Source organism: Macaca nemestrina, chromosome 14 (genome assembly GCF_043159975.1).
Source record: "Macaca nemestrina isolate mMacNem1 chromosome 14, mMacNem.hap1, whole genome shotgun sequence".
In the NCBI taxonomy this organism is placed as follows: domain Eukaryota; kingdom Metazoa; phylum Chordata; class Mammalia; order Primates; family Cercopithecidae; genus Macaca; species Macaca nemestrina.
This window is the reverse complement of record NC_092138.1, coordinates 112,546,161-112,562,118: the sequence shown is the minus strand read 5'-3', so window position 1 is coordinate 112,562,118 and position 15,958 is coordinate 112,546,161. Positions and strand designations below refer to the sequence as shown.

At 45.2% G+C, this 15,958-nt stretch overlaps 1 protein-coding gene across 18 annotated transcripts in view; it reads right to left on the bottom strand.

Annotated features, from left to right (window-relative positions):
* The window catches only part of LOC105464051 (proline rich coiled-coil 2B), a 133,393-nt gene that overhangs the window by 40,295 nt on the left and 77,140 nt on the right, over positions 1-15,958 (bottom strand). For all 18 annotated transcript variants that reach the window (XM_071078463.1, XM_071078469.1, XM_011711674.3 and 15 more), the window contains exons 6-10: positions 13,876-14,019; positions 11,267-11,508; positions 10,701-10,822; positions 10,103-10,245; positions 2,916-3,006 (exon numbers count right to left, since the gene is read on the bottom strand). In XM_071078463.1, the coding sequence (XP_070934564.1) occupies positions 2,916-3,006; positions 10,103-10,245; positions 10,701-10,822; positions 11,267-11,508; positions 13,876-14,019 (742 nt within the window). The remainder of the gene's footprint in view (positions 1-2,915; positions 3,007-10,102; positions 10,246-10,700; positions 10,823-11,266; positions 11,509-13,875; positions 14,020-15,958) is intronic.

Here is a 15,958-nt window from a genome sequence, read left to right as displayed (position 1 = left end):
GAAGAGGCATTCCAAACAGAGCTGCAGGGGCAGCTGGACAAGAAGGGAGATGGGTGCCGTGCTTATCTGGACGCCTCACAGTGGAAGCAATGGGACTGGGGCAAAGCATTGACAAGGGCCCGATAATACCGCAGGCCACAGAAAAGCCGGAATCAGGGATGGCATATGCGTGGGTCCGTATGTCTACCCACACACATGTACATGGGGAGGGAGGGAAGACGAGGCAGGTAACACGGCTTAGGAGATTACAGAGGGGACAACGGGGATTCTGACCTGATTTTGTGAGAAATGGAGACCACAGTAAAGCTGCTGACCTGTCTAAAAGACCTGTGTTTTTAGAAGATGACTATGGACAGGGTGTGAAGGATGGGCCACAGAGGACAGGCTGAAAGGATGGAGATGAACTGGTGGACCCATGGATGGTCTGGAAAAGGAGGAGGTCCCAGTGGCCCCAGAGAAAATGAAAAGAGGAGACAGAGTCAGGGCAAGTTTTGGGAGCCAATTGTGTATGAGGAAATAAAGATGCCAAATAAGACATGGACGCTTGCACTAAGTCTCTACCAGGTCACCAACCAGCTCAGGGAACACGAAAAAAGAGCAGGTTTCAGGAGGAGGTCGTTCGGGCACTCTGATTTTGAAGTGCCCTTGGTCAAAGCCAGGGGCAAAACTGCTTCCAAAACCAACGTCCAATTCCTTCAGGGGAATATTCGGTTCCCATCACCTCAAAGAGACAAGGAACAGAGTGTCCTACTGCTCTAATCAGGCTCTAGGAGTTTATGTCTTTGCCTCTGATTTAAATTCTTGATCACAGCTCCTTCTGAGCTTAGTGTTCCAGGAACTGACCCCATAGGTACGTCCCGACTGCATCCAAAGCTTCAGCTGAAATCAAACAGCATGAAAGGACATTACAGAATTTCATTTTTTGTGTGTCATCAGAAAAAGAGTAGCAAAGATGATTACCAACTCCTTCCAGGAGATGGTAACTTATTTTAGGAGCTTTTAAGTAAAGGATGAAATAACAGAAAAAGATGACTCACAGATTTGACTAAACAAATATTCAGTTATTGACAAGAAAACAAAGAGAAAAATATTTGCAAGACAACAGCAAAGCATTAACATCTAAACAATATAAAACATCACATTTTAAAGGAAAGCAGTAATAAATGTGAAGGAAACAGGCATTATACAAAGGAAACAAAGAAAAAATTCTTACTTGCTAGTACTCAAAAAATACAAATTATAACAATCATTTATTAATTTTTTGAGACGGGCCTTGCTCTGTCACCCAGGCTGGAGTGCAGTGGTGCAATCATGGCTCACTGCAGCCTCGACCTTCTGGACTCCAGTAGTCCTCCCACCTCAGCCTTCTGAGTAGCTGGGACTACAGGTGCACACCATGCCTGGCTAATTGTGGGTTATTTTTTTGTTTTGTTTTGTTTTGTTTTTGAGACAGAGTCTCACTCTGTCACCCAGGCTGGAGCGCAGTGGTATGATCTCAGCTCACTGCAAGCTCCGCCTCCCGGGTTCATACCATTCTCCTGCCTCGGCCTCCGGAGTAGCTGAGACTACAGGCGCCCGCCACCACGCCCAGCTAGTTTTTTGTATTTTTAGTGGAGACAGGGTTTCACTGTGTTAGCCAGGATGGTCTCGATCTCCTGACCTCATGATCCGCCTGCCTTGGCCTCCCAAAGTGCTGGGATTACAGGCGTGAGCCACCACGCCCGGCCATTGTGGGGTATTATTTTAAAAGTACTAGCAAATGCTACTAACATTATAAAAACTGGAGGGATGACAGTACAATGCAGTATTTTCTAAAGGAAATTAAGTAAAACTAAACTAGTCTGAGGTAATGATCAAAAAAAGAGAGAGACAAAATTAACATGATCAAATAAATTCAGGAAAGCTGGCATGCATTCTGCTTCTTCACTTCCCCGGTGTACTTAATTTTTTTTTTTTTTTTTTGAGAGAGAGAGTTTTGCTCTGTCGCCCAGGCTGGAGTACAGTGGCGCAATCTTTGCTCACTGTAACCTCTGCCTCTTGGGTTCAAGTAATTCTCCTGCCTCAGCCACCCGAGTAGCTGGGATTACAGGCACATGCCACCACACCTGGTTAATTTTTGTACTTTTAGTAGAGACGGGGTTTCACCATCTTGGGCAGGCTGGTCTCAAACTCCTGATCTCAAGAGATCCACCTGCCTCAGCCTCCCAAAGTGCTGCGATTACAGGCATGAGCCACCGTGCCCAGCCCCCAGTGTACTTTATCATGTTCAAGCCTCTGAGGAATTTAGAGTAAAGAAAGAAGTTGAGGCCGGGCACAGGGGATTGCTTGAGCCCAGGAGTTTGAGACCAAACCTGGGTAACGTGGCAAAACCCCATCTCTAGCAGAAATATAAAAATTAGCTGGGTATGGTGGCGTGCATCTGTGGTCCTAGCTATTCAGAAGGCTGAGGTGGGAGGGAGAATCGCTGAGCCCAGGAGATGGAGGTTGTAGTGAGCCAACATCACATCACGCCACCGCACTCCAGGCCGGGCGAGAGTGAGAGCCTGTCTCAAAAAAAAAAAAAAAAAAAAAAAAGTTGAACCCAGGGAGGTTTCCCAGACTTGCTTGGCCACAGAAGCCTTTTCGGGCACAACAGCCACAAGCAATCCATGAAGACCTGGTCTGCGTAACACACTTGGGGACACACTGATGTGGTGGTGAAAAGGCCGACTATGCACAGGACACAGTCACACCTGCAAGCAAACTGTGGCTCCCCTCCTTCACAGCCATCATCAGTAGCTGTCACCCCCAGAAGAAACTGGAAACAGCATCTGTCTGCCCTTCCAGGTTGCTATGGAAACTGGGAAATGCTCTCGGCACATAGCAGCACCAAGCAGGGATGCACTCACGCTGATGGGGCACGGACGGGTCCTTACCACTTTGGCCTGCCGTCCTTCACAACTTCTTCCTCCTCTTCATCATCGCTGAACTTCAGTTTCTCAGAGTAGTCCACTTCTTCATGGAGGCCTACAACAGCAGAAGGGCCCAGGTAATATGAGAAAGATGAAAAGGTCAGTAGTGGCCGGGCGCAGTGGCTCATGCCTGTAATCCCAGCACTTTGGGAGGCTGAGGTCGGCGGATCATAAGGTCAGGAGTTTGAGACCAGCCTGACCAACATGGTGAAACCCCACCTCTACTAGAAATACAAAATTAGCTGGGCGTGGTGGCACATGCCTGTAATCCTAGCTACTCAGGAGGCTGAGGCAGAAGAATAGCTTGAATGCAGGAGGCAGAGGTTGCAGTGAGCCGAGATCATGCCATTGCACTCCAGCCTGGGCGACAGACTGAGACTCCGTATCAAAAAAATAAAAAAGAAAAAGAAAAGGTCAATGGTGCCCAGGCACCATCGGAGAGCTTCCCTCGGCCAGGAATCTTGCTATCCCAGCAGAGGAGCTGAGTCAATCACCTGGCTGCCTCCCCCTGTGACTGAAGGGCAGTTTTGGCTTCTGGTAAGAGCAGGGCAGCTTGGTTAGACTAACCACCCTACAGGTAACAATTCTTAAATCTGAACAATAAATCTTTAAAATCTATTTCAAGGCCCAAGAGGATGAACAAAGCAGGCAGAAACCAAGTAGCTGTCTACCTTTATAATACAGAAGCTTGACTTGGGAGATTTGTGAGTTACGACTTGCCCTAGGCACTGATCAGCCAAAGTGGCTGAGATGGCAGAAAGTATCCATCACTGAAGACTGTGTGAACAGAGTGTGGTAGGTCCACACAATGAAATTATTATTTGGTCATAAAAAAGAATGAATACAAACACATGCTGTAACACAGTTAACTGTGAAAACATTATACTAAGTGAAAGAAGCCAGACCAGAAAGGCCACATATTGATTCCATTGATAGGAAATGACCAGAATGTGCAAATCCATAGAGATGGAAAGCAGATTTATTTTTGCCCCAGGATTAGCAGGTGGCAGAGTGTGCCTGCCAACAGGTATTGGGTTTCTTTTTTGAGTGATGGAAACATTATGAAATTGATAGTCATGGTAGTTGTACAACCTTGTGAATATACTAAAAACCACTAAACCATAGACTTTAAAAGGTAAATTTTATGTTATATGACAATCATGTCAATCATATAATTATATTAAAATTATGTGAATCATATAATCATATAATTCACAGTGGCTCACACCTGTAATCCCAGCGCTTTGGGAGGTCGAGACAGGAAAATCACTTGAGGCCCGAATTTGAGACCAGCCTGGGCAACATGGCGAAACCATATCTCTACTAAAAATACAAAAAATCAGCCAGCCATAGTGGTGCACACCTGTAGTCCCAGCTACTCTGGAGGCTGAGGTGAGAGAATCACCTAAGCCCAGGAAGTTGAGGTTGCAGTGAGCTGTGACTGTGCCAGTGCACTCCAGCTTGGGCAACACAGCAAGATCCTGCCTCAAACACAAGGCTAACTGAGCACCATGATATATGCCTGCAGTCCTGGCTACACAGGAGACTAAGGCGGGAGGATTGCTTGAGCCCAGGAGTTTAAGACCAGCCTGGGCAACAGAGCAAGACCCTAAAAAAAAAATAAATTAAGTTAAAATAAAAAAAATTTAAAAGGTAACAACAAAAACTCAATTAAAAGGAAGAGTTAGGAACTGAAAAAGCAAGTTGCAATTACGTGCTGTCTACTAAATAATCACTTTAAATACAAACACAAAGGAGTTTAAAGGAAAAGAATGGAAAAAGATATTCCCTGGAAACAATAAGTCAGAGCGATGGTATGAACACAGGACAAAAGAGACTGCAAGATAATAGACTACTAGAGATAAGGAGGGAAATGTGGAAACACACCAGAAAGGCATGGAAACTATAAATGTGTGTAAGCAGCTTCAAAATAAATGAAGCAGAAACCAACAGTATAAAAAGGAGAAAGAGATAAATGCATAATTAGAGTTTAACATCTCACTTTCCTTAACTGACAGAAGCAGACAAAAATATCAGTAAATATACAGTAAGATCTGAATGCCACCATCAACCACCTTGACTAAGTTGGAACATACAAAACATGACACCCAACAACAACTGCAGAATATATACTTTCCAAAGAGCACCTGAAATATTCTCCAAGACAGATCATATCTTAGTCATAAAACAAGTCTTACTAACTTGAAAACAACTGAAATCATACAGAATGTGCTCTCTGGCTATAAGACATCTAAATTAGCAATCTAGAAAGGCCCCAATAATAAAAAATTGCCTCAATGACTTAAAAAATCATTTAAAACAGATACAGAAAACAAGTCAAACAATGGAGAAAATGAACAAAGCCAAAAGCTGCTGCTTCGTAAAGATTAATAAAACTTAATTCCTTGGCAGAAATGAAGAAAAATAAATACATAAATTATCAGGAATTAAAAGATATCACTACAGATCCTACAGACATCAAAAAGATAATGTAATGTATTTTCAACAACTTTATGTTAATAATTTCAACAACTCAAAAGAAATGAACAAATTCCTCAAAAAACACAACCTACTGAAAAACTCACAGGAAATGACATAGGAAATCTGCACAGTCTCCTAACTAATCAAATCAAATAAATTGCTGAAAACATTTCCACAATGAAAGCTCCAGGGGCAAAACTGTTTCACTGGTAAAGTAATAACTGGCCAGGCACACTGGCCCACACCTGTAATCCTAGCCACTCAGAAGGTGAGGCAGGAAGATCACTTGAGCCCAGGAGTTTGAGGCTGCGTTGAGCCATTATTACAGCAGTGCACTCAGTCTGGGTGACAAAGTGAGAGACCCCGTCTCAAAAAACAAAAAAAACAAAAAAAAAACAAAAAAAGATGTAATACCAATCTTACAAAAATACCAATCTTATTTTTTAGGAAAGTAGAGAAGGAACACTCCACAACTCATTTTATAAACCCAGTATAACTTGATACCAAAACCTGACAAAGACATTAAAAGAATAGAAAATTACAGACTAATATCCCTCATGACAGAACTTTAATAACATATTAACAAACTGGGTCTAGGCATACAAAAAGGGAGGGTTTATTCTAAGAATGCAAGGTTGGTTTAGCATTAAAAAAAAAAAATCAATGCAATCTATTATCAAAATAAAGGAGAAAAATAATATGATCACGGATGTAGAAAAGCAGTGAACACAATGCAATACCCATAATTTAAAAAAACAAAAAACCCAAAGGCTCCGCAAACTAGACTCAGAAGGCAACAGATCCTCAACCTGAAAAACAGCATCTCTGAAAAACCCACAGCTAACACTTCATGCTGACACACGAAACATTTTCGTTCTAAGATCAGAAAGAACTTGAGGTTAATATTATACTAGAAGTATACCACAGTGCAATAAGGCAAAATACAAATAAATAAAAGGTACGTAATCTGAAAGAAACAACTCCTTATTTACAAACTACATAAGAGTCTATGTAGAAAACTCTAAGAAATCAACAAAAACCAGTAAAACTAACATACTCAACAAAGTGTCTGGTACCAGTGAATACAAAAACCAAAAATCAACTGTATTTTCTTTTTCTTTTTTTTTTTTTGAGACTAAGTCTTGCTCTATCACCCAGGCTGGAGTGCAGTGACACGATCTTGGCTCACTGCAACCTCCGCCTCCCGGGTTCAAGCAATTATCCTGCCTCAGCCTCCCAAGTAGCTGGGACTACCGGCACCCACCACCACACCTGGCTAATTTTTTGTATTTTTAGTAGAGACGGGGTTTTACCATGTTAGCCAGGATGGTCTCGATCTCCTGATCTTGTGATCCACCCGCCTCAGCTTCCCAAAGTGGTGGGATTACAGGTGTGAGCCACTGCGCCCAGCCTCAGCTATATTTTCTATATAATGACAGCAAACCCTTGAAAAATCGTTCTTAGAAATCAGTATCATTTATAATAGCATCAAAAAACCATAAAATGGCCGGGCACAGTGGCTCAAGCCTGTAATCCCAGCATTTTGGGAGGCCGAGATGGGCGGATCACGAGGTCAGGAGATCGAGACCATCCTGGCTAACACGGTGAAACCCCGTCTCTACTAAACATACAAAAAACTAGCCGGGCGAGGTGGCGGGCGCCTGTAGTCCCAGCTACTCAGGAGGCTGAGGGAGGAGAATGGCCTAAACCAAGGAGGCGGAGCTTGCAATGAGCTGAGATCCGGCCACTGCACTCCAGCCTGGGTGACAGAGCGAGACTCCGTCTCAAAAAAAAAAAAAAAACACCATAAAATGCCTGAATAAATAGACATTCAGGACCTCCACATGAAAACTCTAAAGACACTGCTGAGAGAAATGAAAGCCCTAAAAAAGAGATACACCAGATTCCTGAACCTAAAGATTCAAAATTAAGGGCCGGACATGGTGGCTCATACCTGTAATCCCAACACTTCGGGAGGCCACAAGGCGGGCTGATCACCTGAGGTCAGGAGTTCGAGACCAGCCTGGCCAACATGGTGAAACCCCGTCTCTACTAAAAATACAAAAATTAGCTGGGCATGGTGGTGCGTGCCTGTAATTCCAGCCACTCAGGAGGCTGAGGCAGAAGAATCACTTAACCTGGGAGGCAGAGGTTGCAATGAGCCGAGATCATGCCACTGAACTCCAGCCTGGGTGACAGAGCAAGATTCTGTCTCAGAAAAAAAGACAAAACATTAAGATGTCACTTACCTCATTATAGATTCAACATAATCCTAACCAAAATGCCCACAGGCTCTTTGTAAATACTGACAGGTTGATTCTAAATTTATGCAGAAACAAACAATCTTGGCAAAGAACAATGTTGGAAAACTTACACTACCGAAATTTAAGATTTACTATAAACCCACAGTGTGGTATTGGCATGAGGAACAAATAGATCAATGGAACAGTGTCCAGAAATAGACCAATGCTTTTACAGTCAATTGATTTTTGGCAAAGATTCCAAAGCAATTTGATAGGGAAAGTCTTATCAACAAATGTTGTGGAGAACTGGCCATATGGGAAGAAACAAACCTTGACTCCTATCTTATACCGTATACAAAAATTAATCCAATGTGGATCAAAGACCTAAAATTAATAGTTAAAACTATAAAACATCTAGGAATATCTTTACCACCAAGGGAAAGCAAACATTTTTTTAAACAGGACACAAAAAATAACCACAAAAAAACCCAAATTTATAAATTAAATTTCAAAAGTCAAACTTCTGCTCATCAAAACAGTGTTTAAAAAAAATTAAGACAAAGAATGCAATATGTAAATATATTTGCAAAATAAAAGTTGCAAAGGATTTGTATCCAGGGCTGGTATCCTACCACCCAATTTTTTAAAATTCAGACACCAAACAAAGGACAATATATTAGTTGTCAAATAGCACATAAAAGTGTGTTTATCATCATTAGTCATCAGCAAAATGCAAATTAAAAGCACAATGAGATACCACTAAACACCCACTAGAATGGCTAAAATTAAAAAGACAAACATGTTCAAGGCTACAGTAAGCTTTGATCACACCACTGCACTGCAACCTAGGAAACAAAGTAAGACCCTGTCTCTTTAAAAAAAAAAAAAAAGATGAATACCAAAATGTTAAGATCCAGACCTACCAAATTCTCACACTGCTGTTGGGAATGTAAAATGGCATAACCACCAGGGGAAAAGGTTTGGACAGGTCTTAAACACTTAATCCTATGCCTACCCTTTGACCCAACAATTCTAGATATTTACCCAAGAGAAACAGAAGTACGGTATAGAGTGGGGCTTTTGAATGAATAAACAAATTACAGTATATTGATGCATTAGGACATATCTCAGGAACTAAAAGCAACCGACATATAAACAACACTGATGAATATGAAAACCATATAAGAGTAAAAACTGTATGACTCCACCCATCTGAAGTCTGATAACTAGGCAAAACTCATCTAGGGTAAAGTGAATCAGAAGAGCAGCTGGCCCGTGAGCAGTCGCAGGGCAGAGCTCTGCAGAGGCAATGAGGAAGCGTGGGGTGGTGAGGGAAATGTTCTCTCTCTCTCTGGATATGGATGTGTATGATATACACGTATCCGTTTGTAAAACTGTACAGGTAAAATGTGACATGAATGCCTTTCACTATAATTAAAATCTACCTGAAAATAAATAAAAAGAACTATGAAAGAAAATAATCAGGTTGGGGGATAGGGAGTGGGTAGGGATAAAGGAATAAGAGCAGCAGAACAAGCCGGGTTTGTGGCACCCACGTGTAGTTCCAGCTACTCCAGAGGCTGAGGCAGGAGGAAGAGTTTGAGGCTGCAGTTCACCATGATGGACTCTGCGAACAGCCACTCCACTCCAGAACGGGAAACACAGCCAGACCCTTTCTCTATCCTTTTTTTTTTTCTTTTTGAGATGGTGTCTCGCTCTGTCACCCAGGCTGGAGTGCAGTGGCACGATCTCAGCTCACTGCAACATCTGCTTCCTGGGTTCAAGTGATTCTCCTGCCACAGCCTCCTGAGTAGCTGGGACTACAGGTGTGCGCCACCACACCTGGCTGATTTTTGTATTTTTAGTAGAGACGGGGTTTCACCATGTTAGCCAGGATGGTCTCGATCTCCTGACCTCGTGATCTGCCCACCTCAGCCTCCCAAAGGGATTACAGGCGTGAGCCACCGTGCCCAGACTTCCTTTTTATTTTTTTTACTGCTCCTTGCAAAGCAGGGCTAATCCATAGGTAGTATGCCCAGAGTAGCTGAGACCCTGTCTCTTGGAAAAAAATTAAACAAAAACTGAATGGCAGAACATTGGTACTTATTGAACCTGAGTGATCAGTGGTTGGGAGCTATTATTTTCTTTTGTGTTTAAATTTTGCATCATCAATAATTTTTTAAAAGTTAACAACAAAACTGTAAGATCAAGACTAAAAACCAAAAGAAGCTAATGGCTTGGCCAGGAAGGAACCGCTAGTCGGGGAGTAAATGAGGAAGGAGGGCATCGGGGCTGCTTCCCTGTCCTGCTCTTAGTCCCTATCTTGCCAAGGGAAAACACACGGTGGCGCCAGGGGGTTTCCATCCCTGGTACGCACAGATGAACTTTGGTCCTGCCCGTCTAAACCACCCGTGCTTCTCTGCCCACCTGCCCAGCCATCATCGGCATCGGCGTCCAGATCGTCAAGGCCCTTCAGGTTTTCCGCATTGATAATGGTGGGCCGTGGTGCCCGCTCCACCAGCTGCCTTAGCGGGCGGAGTGGGCGAGACACTCCCAGCCTGTTTTCTTTTCTGATAAAAGAGAAAAGTAAAGATGATGGAATCATGTCCAGTATACAGACGGAAGCAAAATCAAATACCTCTCCAAAAACAAGTTTCACACTGCAAAGTTTCATGTTTAATATTTCTATCAGTTCCTTTAAAAAATATATATATAATGAGCAAACAAGTACATCCCAGAAAGAAGTCTGCTTTGTCCTGCAGTTTTACATGCTGGTCGCTAAGGCCTAGCAGCAGCAACACGCACGTGCCAGAACTTCAACTCTACCAGGCACTTGAAATCATGACTCAATCTCTCAATCAGCTCCGAATCCCAGCCACCGCCCTACACACCCTGCCACGCTGAGCTGGTAAAGTTCTCTGCGGTCTCCAGGAGACACAGCACTTCTATTCATCATCCCCTCATCCTGACCAGAATCACCACCGGACTCATCTCTACACACGTGACTGTAACGCGATGGACTCACCCGTCTTGGTCATTCATCTGGAACTGTCTAAAAGGAACTCGAGGTTCAAGGCGGAGCTGAGGAAGGGGAAAAGAGCCTCGTTCCACTGTACCCTGGTTTTCTGATGACTTTGGCGAACACATCTGAAACATAACATCGATGAACAGGATTTGCTGGTAATGGTCCAAATTCCAATTTCCACTTAAATCAGAATGTGTTTTGTAAAGTGGAAAATGGGAAAAAGAAACAGGAAAGTCTTGGGGTTTCCTAATTAATCCTACCGCCATCTCCCCCATTTCATTCCTGCTGTCAGTAAGTAGACCTGGGGACCTATGTCAGGGAAAACCTGCCTCTCCTGTTTCTAAAGAACCAAAGCCTAAAATGATATCCACATCACCAGGGAAAGAAGCCAGAGGCCCTGAAGATTTAAAAAGCAGGGAGAGAAAATGCAAAACCAGTGGAAGCCTCAGAAGTAGGGTAACAGGGCCAAGAGGAGACCCCAAGGGGGACATTCAACCACTTGACCTATCTGCTGGACACAATCCAACTTGATGGGGGGAAAAAAAAAGTACACTCTGAAGACTTACAAAAGCAGGAAGCATATCATGGTATGTAGGTGGGTGGTATACATTTCCCATGAACTGTGAAGCCCCTTTTCGGACAGGCTGAGCCGGGCGGAGAGAGGGGTCCTTAGAATCGCTGGTACATGCCGAGGAGGGGGCTCCATCTCCCGTACTCGAGTTCCTGCTGCCCAGCTCAGTTGGGGAGGTGCTCAGAGACGTGGCAGAAATTATGTGTCGCCCACCGCCCTCCCTCCAGCTTGTCACATCTGGAAATTGAAAGGGGGCAAAAGGGGAGAGGGAAGAGGAGGGGGAAGGAGGGATCGTATGAGGTTCTGAAGGTCAAGGGACCCCCTCCTTCAACAAAAAAATAAAATGAAAAACAAAAAACACCAAAAGTGAAGAACTGTTAAATCTGTCAGGGAAGGTTGGGGCAGACCCTTGGCCAATGGGGATGAACTTGCTGAGGGAAGTCTGACTGTGAAATATAAAATGAGATCTACTCAGAGAAAAGGCTTCATCAGTGAGTAACAATCGCCACCCTTCCCCCTAGTCTTCAACCCAGAGATAGGAAGACGGCCCTGATGAAAACAGCCTTGGGTCATTCCTTCAACGAATGCTGACCAGCCCACTTAGGGTGAGCACTGGACTACACATTAAAACAGGAGCGAGTTCCAGGCACGGTGGTTTCAGGCTTTGATTAGCAGTGGCACCTTTTAATAAAGATCCCCCAGCCCACAAGACAGGCAAAGTGCAGCCGCTGTCCTTCCAGTGGAGGTGTGGGGCACTTCCGTAGTTCACAGGCGGAAACCTGCCGACCTGTCTTTTTTAAATGATGCTTTCTATTGCCAAATGTAGTAAGATCGGGTGGAAATTATTAGAGGCCAACAAGAAATCAAATGAGACAACAGATCCCTGTTTTCGGTCACCTTTTGGTTAGAAGCTGAAGCACAACGGTCTCTGAGTTACACAATCCTTAAGGGAAAGAGACCCAGGACATGTCTGACCCCAGTTCTTCAACCCCTTTGCTGTGAGATTTGGGGCGAGGTCACCCCGTCCATATTTCCTCGTCTTCTCCAATGAGGAGATGAAACTGACGCTTAGAAGCTTCTTCTATGTCCACATTTTTATAGTCCCACAAAGAAGCTCATCTTAATTAATCCCAGAAAGATATAATTCATGTCCCCTAAAATGAAGCAAACAGGCTGGGTGCGGAGGCTCACGCCTGTAATCCCAGCACTTTGGGAGGCCGAGGCAGGTGGATAACAAGGTCAGGAGATTGAGACCATCCTGGCTAACATGGTGAAACCCCGTCTCTACTAAAAATACAAAAAGTTAGTCAGGCATGGTGGCGGGCACCTGTGTCCCAACCCAGCTACTCAGGAGACTGAGGCAGGAGAATCGGTTGAACCTGGGAGGCAGAGGTTGCAGTGAGCCAAGATCGCACCACTGCACTCCAGTCTGGGTGACAGAGCAAGACTTTGTCTCAAAATAAATAAATAAATAAAAAGGCCGGGCATGGTGACTCGGGCCTGTAATCCCAGCACTTTGGGAGGCTGAGATGGGCGGATCACCAGAGGTCAGGAGTTCAAGACCAGCCTGGCCAATATGGAGAAACTCCACCTCTACTGAAAATACAAAATTAGCCGGGCGTGGTGGTGCATTCCTGTAATTCCAGCTACTAGGGAGGCTGAGGCAGGAGAATCATTTGAACCCGTGAGACGGAGGTTGTGGTGAGCCGAGATCGTACCATTGAACTCCACTCTGGACAACAAGAGTGAAACTCCGTCTCAAAAAAAAAAAAAAAACCAAAAAAAAAAAAAAACCACGAAGCAAAATAAACCAGTCCTGTGTGGGTCACTGGAAAGCCAGTGAGTGCTGGTTTAAGTAAGACACATCCACAGTGATCACTGACTTATAGGACATCACTTCTGACTTGAATGGGAGAGGCCTCAAGACAAGCAAACAAAAGGCCCTCACGTTTCAAGACCTGATCAAGTCTCCTAGACTACATGAGCCACTTCAAAATCCCTGAGTAGAACACGTGGAAAATCGCATTCCTAAACACCACCTTAACCTCCAGCCACCCTCGGCTTCCAAGGAGAAATTTCCAGCAAGAAGTGCTACACAATCCGGCTCCTTCCCTGGCCAACCTAAGATAAAGGAGCAGTAGAGAGCAGTGCCGGCTGATTTAAGTCACAATCCCCAAAGGAATGGGTTAAAAATACAGGTCCTAACTGGGCTGGGGGAGGGGAGGACTGGAAATCACTCATTCACCAGCTCCCCAGTGATTCCGACCAGGATTGGGAGCTTTAGAAAACAAGCTCTTGAACTGGGGACCTAAGTTAATTGGTCCTTTGTCCATTCTTGCCACAGCCACCAGGCACAACAAAACTAACAACTGGATGACAGAGGGGGAGGGGACAGGCCTGGCCCAACCCAAGAGACAAAAAAGGCACAATGCCCAATGGCCTAGGCAGCAAGTCCAATGGACGCACAGATCGGGTACGAGCCAAAGAGCCACGTTTCCAGCTCGAACCGGAGACCCCAGTGACATCAGCACCCTTCTAGGAGCACAGAGAGACGAGGGGAAGTTCTGTGACTCCATCGAGTGCCCAGAGGCTGCGGTCACTTACTCTGAGGGCGGAGGCTTGGTCCTGGCCCATACGACAGATCTAAGACGCCCTTTTCTTTGCCAGCCTTGTCCTGCCCTCCAGCTGCTTTCAGCGTCGGAAATTCCTCGGGAGAGAAGGATAACAGTCGGCTTGAGCCCCTTAAACCTGTCAAGAAGACGGGGTAGACATGGAGGAAGTGAGATGGAGTCGTCTGCTTCCCAGCTCCACACCTTGAAAGCCATGTTGCCTGCAAGTGGGCTTTCTGAGGGAGCCTTGTCACAAGGGTGCCCTGTGCTGGCAGATGCCACCAGGGGGGCGCTGAAGGTGGCAAGGGAGGCTGCTGCTGACATCATGATGCCCCTTCCCAGCTGACCTGCAGGGACCAGTGCCTGCTTACAAAGGGAATGGGGTAAGATATCACAGCAACTCCAGGCCACAGCCTGCCCCAGCAGGGAAGGTTCTGCGGACTGCCTGGGGCCACAGACAAATCAGCCCAGGGGAGGCAACTGCTTTCCTGTGGAGGCAACACCTACAGAGAGTGCTGCCATCCCTGCCCCAGGTGACCCCAAAAGGATTAAGATGCTGCTTCTGCCAGATACAGTGGCTCACACCTGTAATCTTAGCACTTTGGGAGGCCGAGGTGGGTGGATCACTTGAGCTCAGGAGTTCAAGACCAGCCTGGGCAACACGGCAAAACCCTGTCTCTACCAAAAATCACAAAAAATTAGCTTGGTGCCAGGCGCCTGTAGTCCCAACTACTCAGGAGGCTGAGGTAGGAGGATCGCTTGAGCCCAGGAGGTGGAGGTTGCAGTGAGCCGAGATCGCGCCACCGCACTCCAGCCTGGGTGATAAAGTGAGACTCTCTCTCTAAAAATAATAAAATAGGCCGGGCGCGGTGGCTCATGCCTGTAATCCTAGCACTTTGGGAGACCAAGGCAGGCGGATCACGAGGTCAGGAGATTCAGACCATTCTGGCTAACATGGTGAAACCCCGTCTCTACTAAAAATTAAAAAAAAATTAGCTAGGCGTGGTGGCAGGTGCCTGTAGTCCCAGCTACTTGGGAGGCTGAGGCAGGAGAATACTGTGAACCCAGGAGGTGGAGTTTGCAGTGAGCCACTGCACTCCAGCCTGGGCAACAGAGTGAGACTCCATCTCAAATAAAATAAAATAAAATAAAATAAAATAAAATAACAGCTGCTGGTAAGATCAGGTGGAAATTATATGTACAGACATGAGTACCTCCTCATTCACCTGTCCTTCTGCATTTTCTACTAAGTTCCTTGAGCCCTACAAGGCTAAACATTCCACTCGTATAATCCTGGGAACAGTTTAGTTCTTCATTCTTTCATTCATTCCTTGACATACAACCTGCTTTAGAGAAGAAGACTTTCCTAATGTTGTTCCCTTACACACAGAACTTAGCAGAGGTTCTGCCACCATTTTCAGATGAACAGATTAAAAATGGCACATGTCTTCTGATCTGGAATACGCAGCACACTCCAGACAGGAGAAATCTAGGAACAGTGGCGACACCACACAACAAATGGCCCCCCGTGGAATGCCTTGTTCCCTATACAGCTAAACCCCAGCCTTCCCCTAAGTAGTTTAAATTATTCTTAGCACCACTGATCCATAGACCTGTTCACTAAAGCTGACTGTGCCGGCAAGGCGCGGCCGGATCACCACACAGGCATGTGGCAGCAATTTGCTCAAATAAACCTGACAGGGTGAGACTGGACACCATTCACCAATGGTCAGCCAGAGATGGCCTCCAAGCGTCAAGGAGCTCCGGGGCACTGTGAAGGGGGCTCTGACTCAGTCGCTTCATTATGGTAGAAGGTCACAGGCAAGAATCAAATAAAAACTCTCATTTTTAAAATACAGGATGACCAGCCTGGACAACATGATGAAATCCCATCACTACAAAAATCACAAAAATTAGCCAGGCATGGTGGTGTGTGCCTGTAGTCTCAGCTACTTGGGAGGCTGAGGTGGGAGGACCGCTTGAGCCCAGGAGACTGAGGCTATAGTGAGCCAAAATTGCGCTACTGCACTCCAGCCCCCATGGGCAACAGAACGAAACCTTGCCTCAAAAAAAAAAAA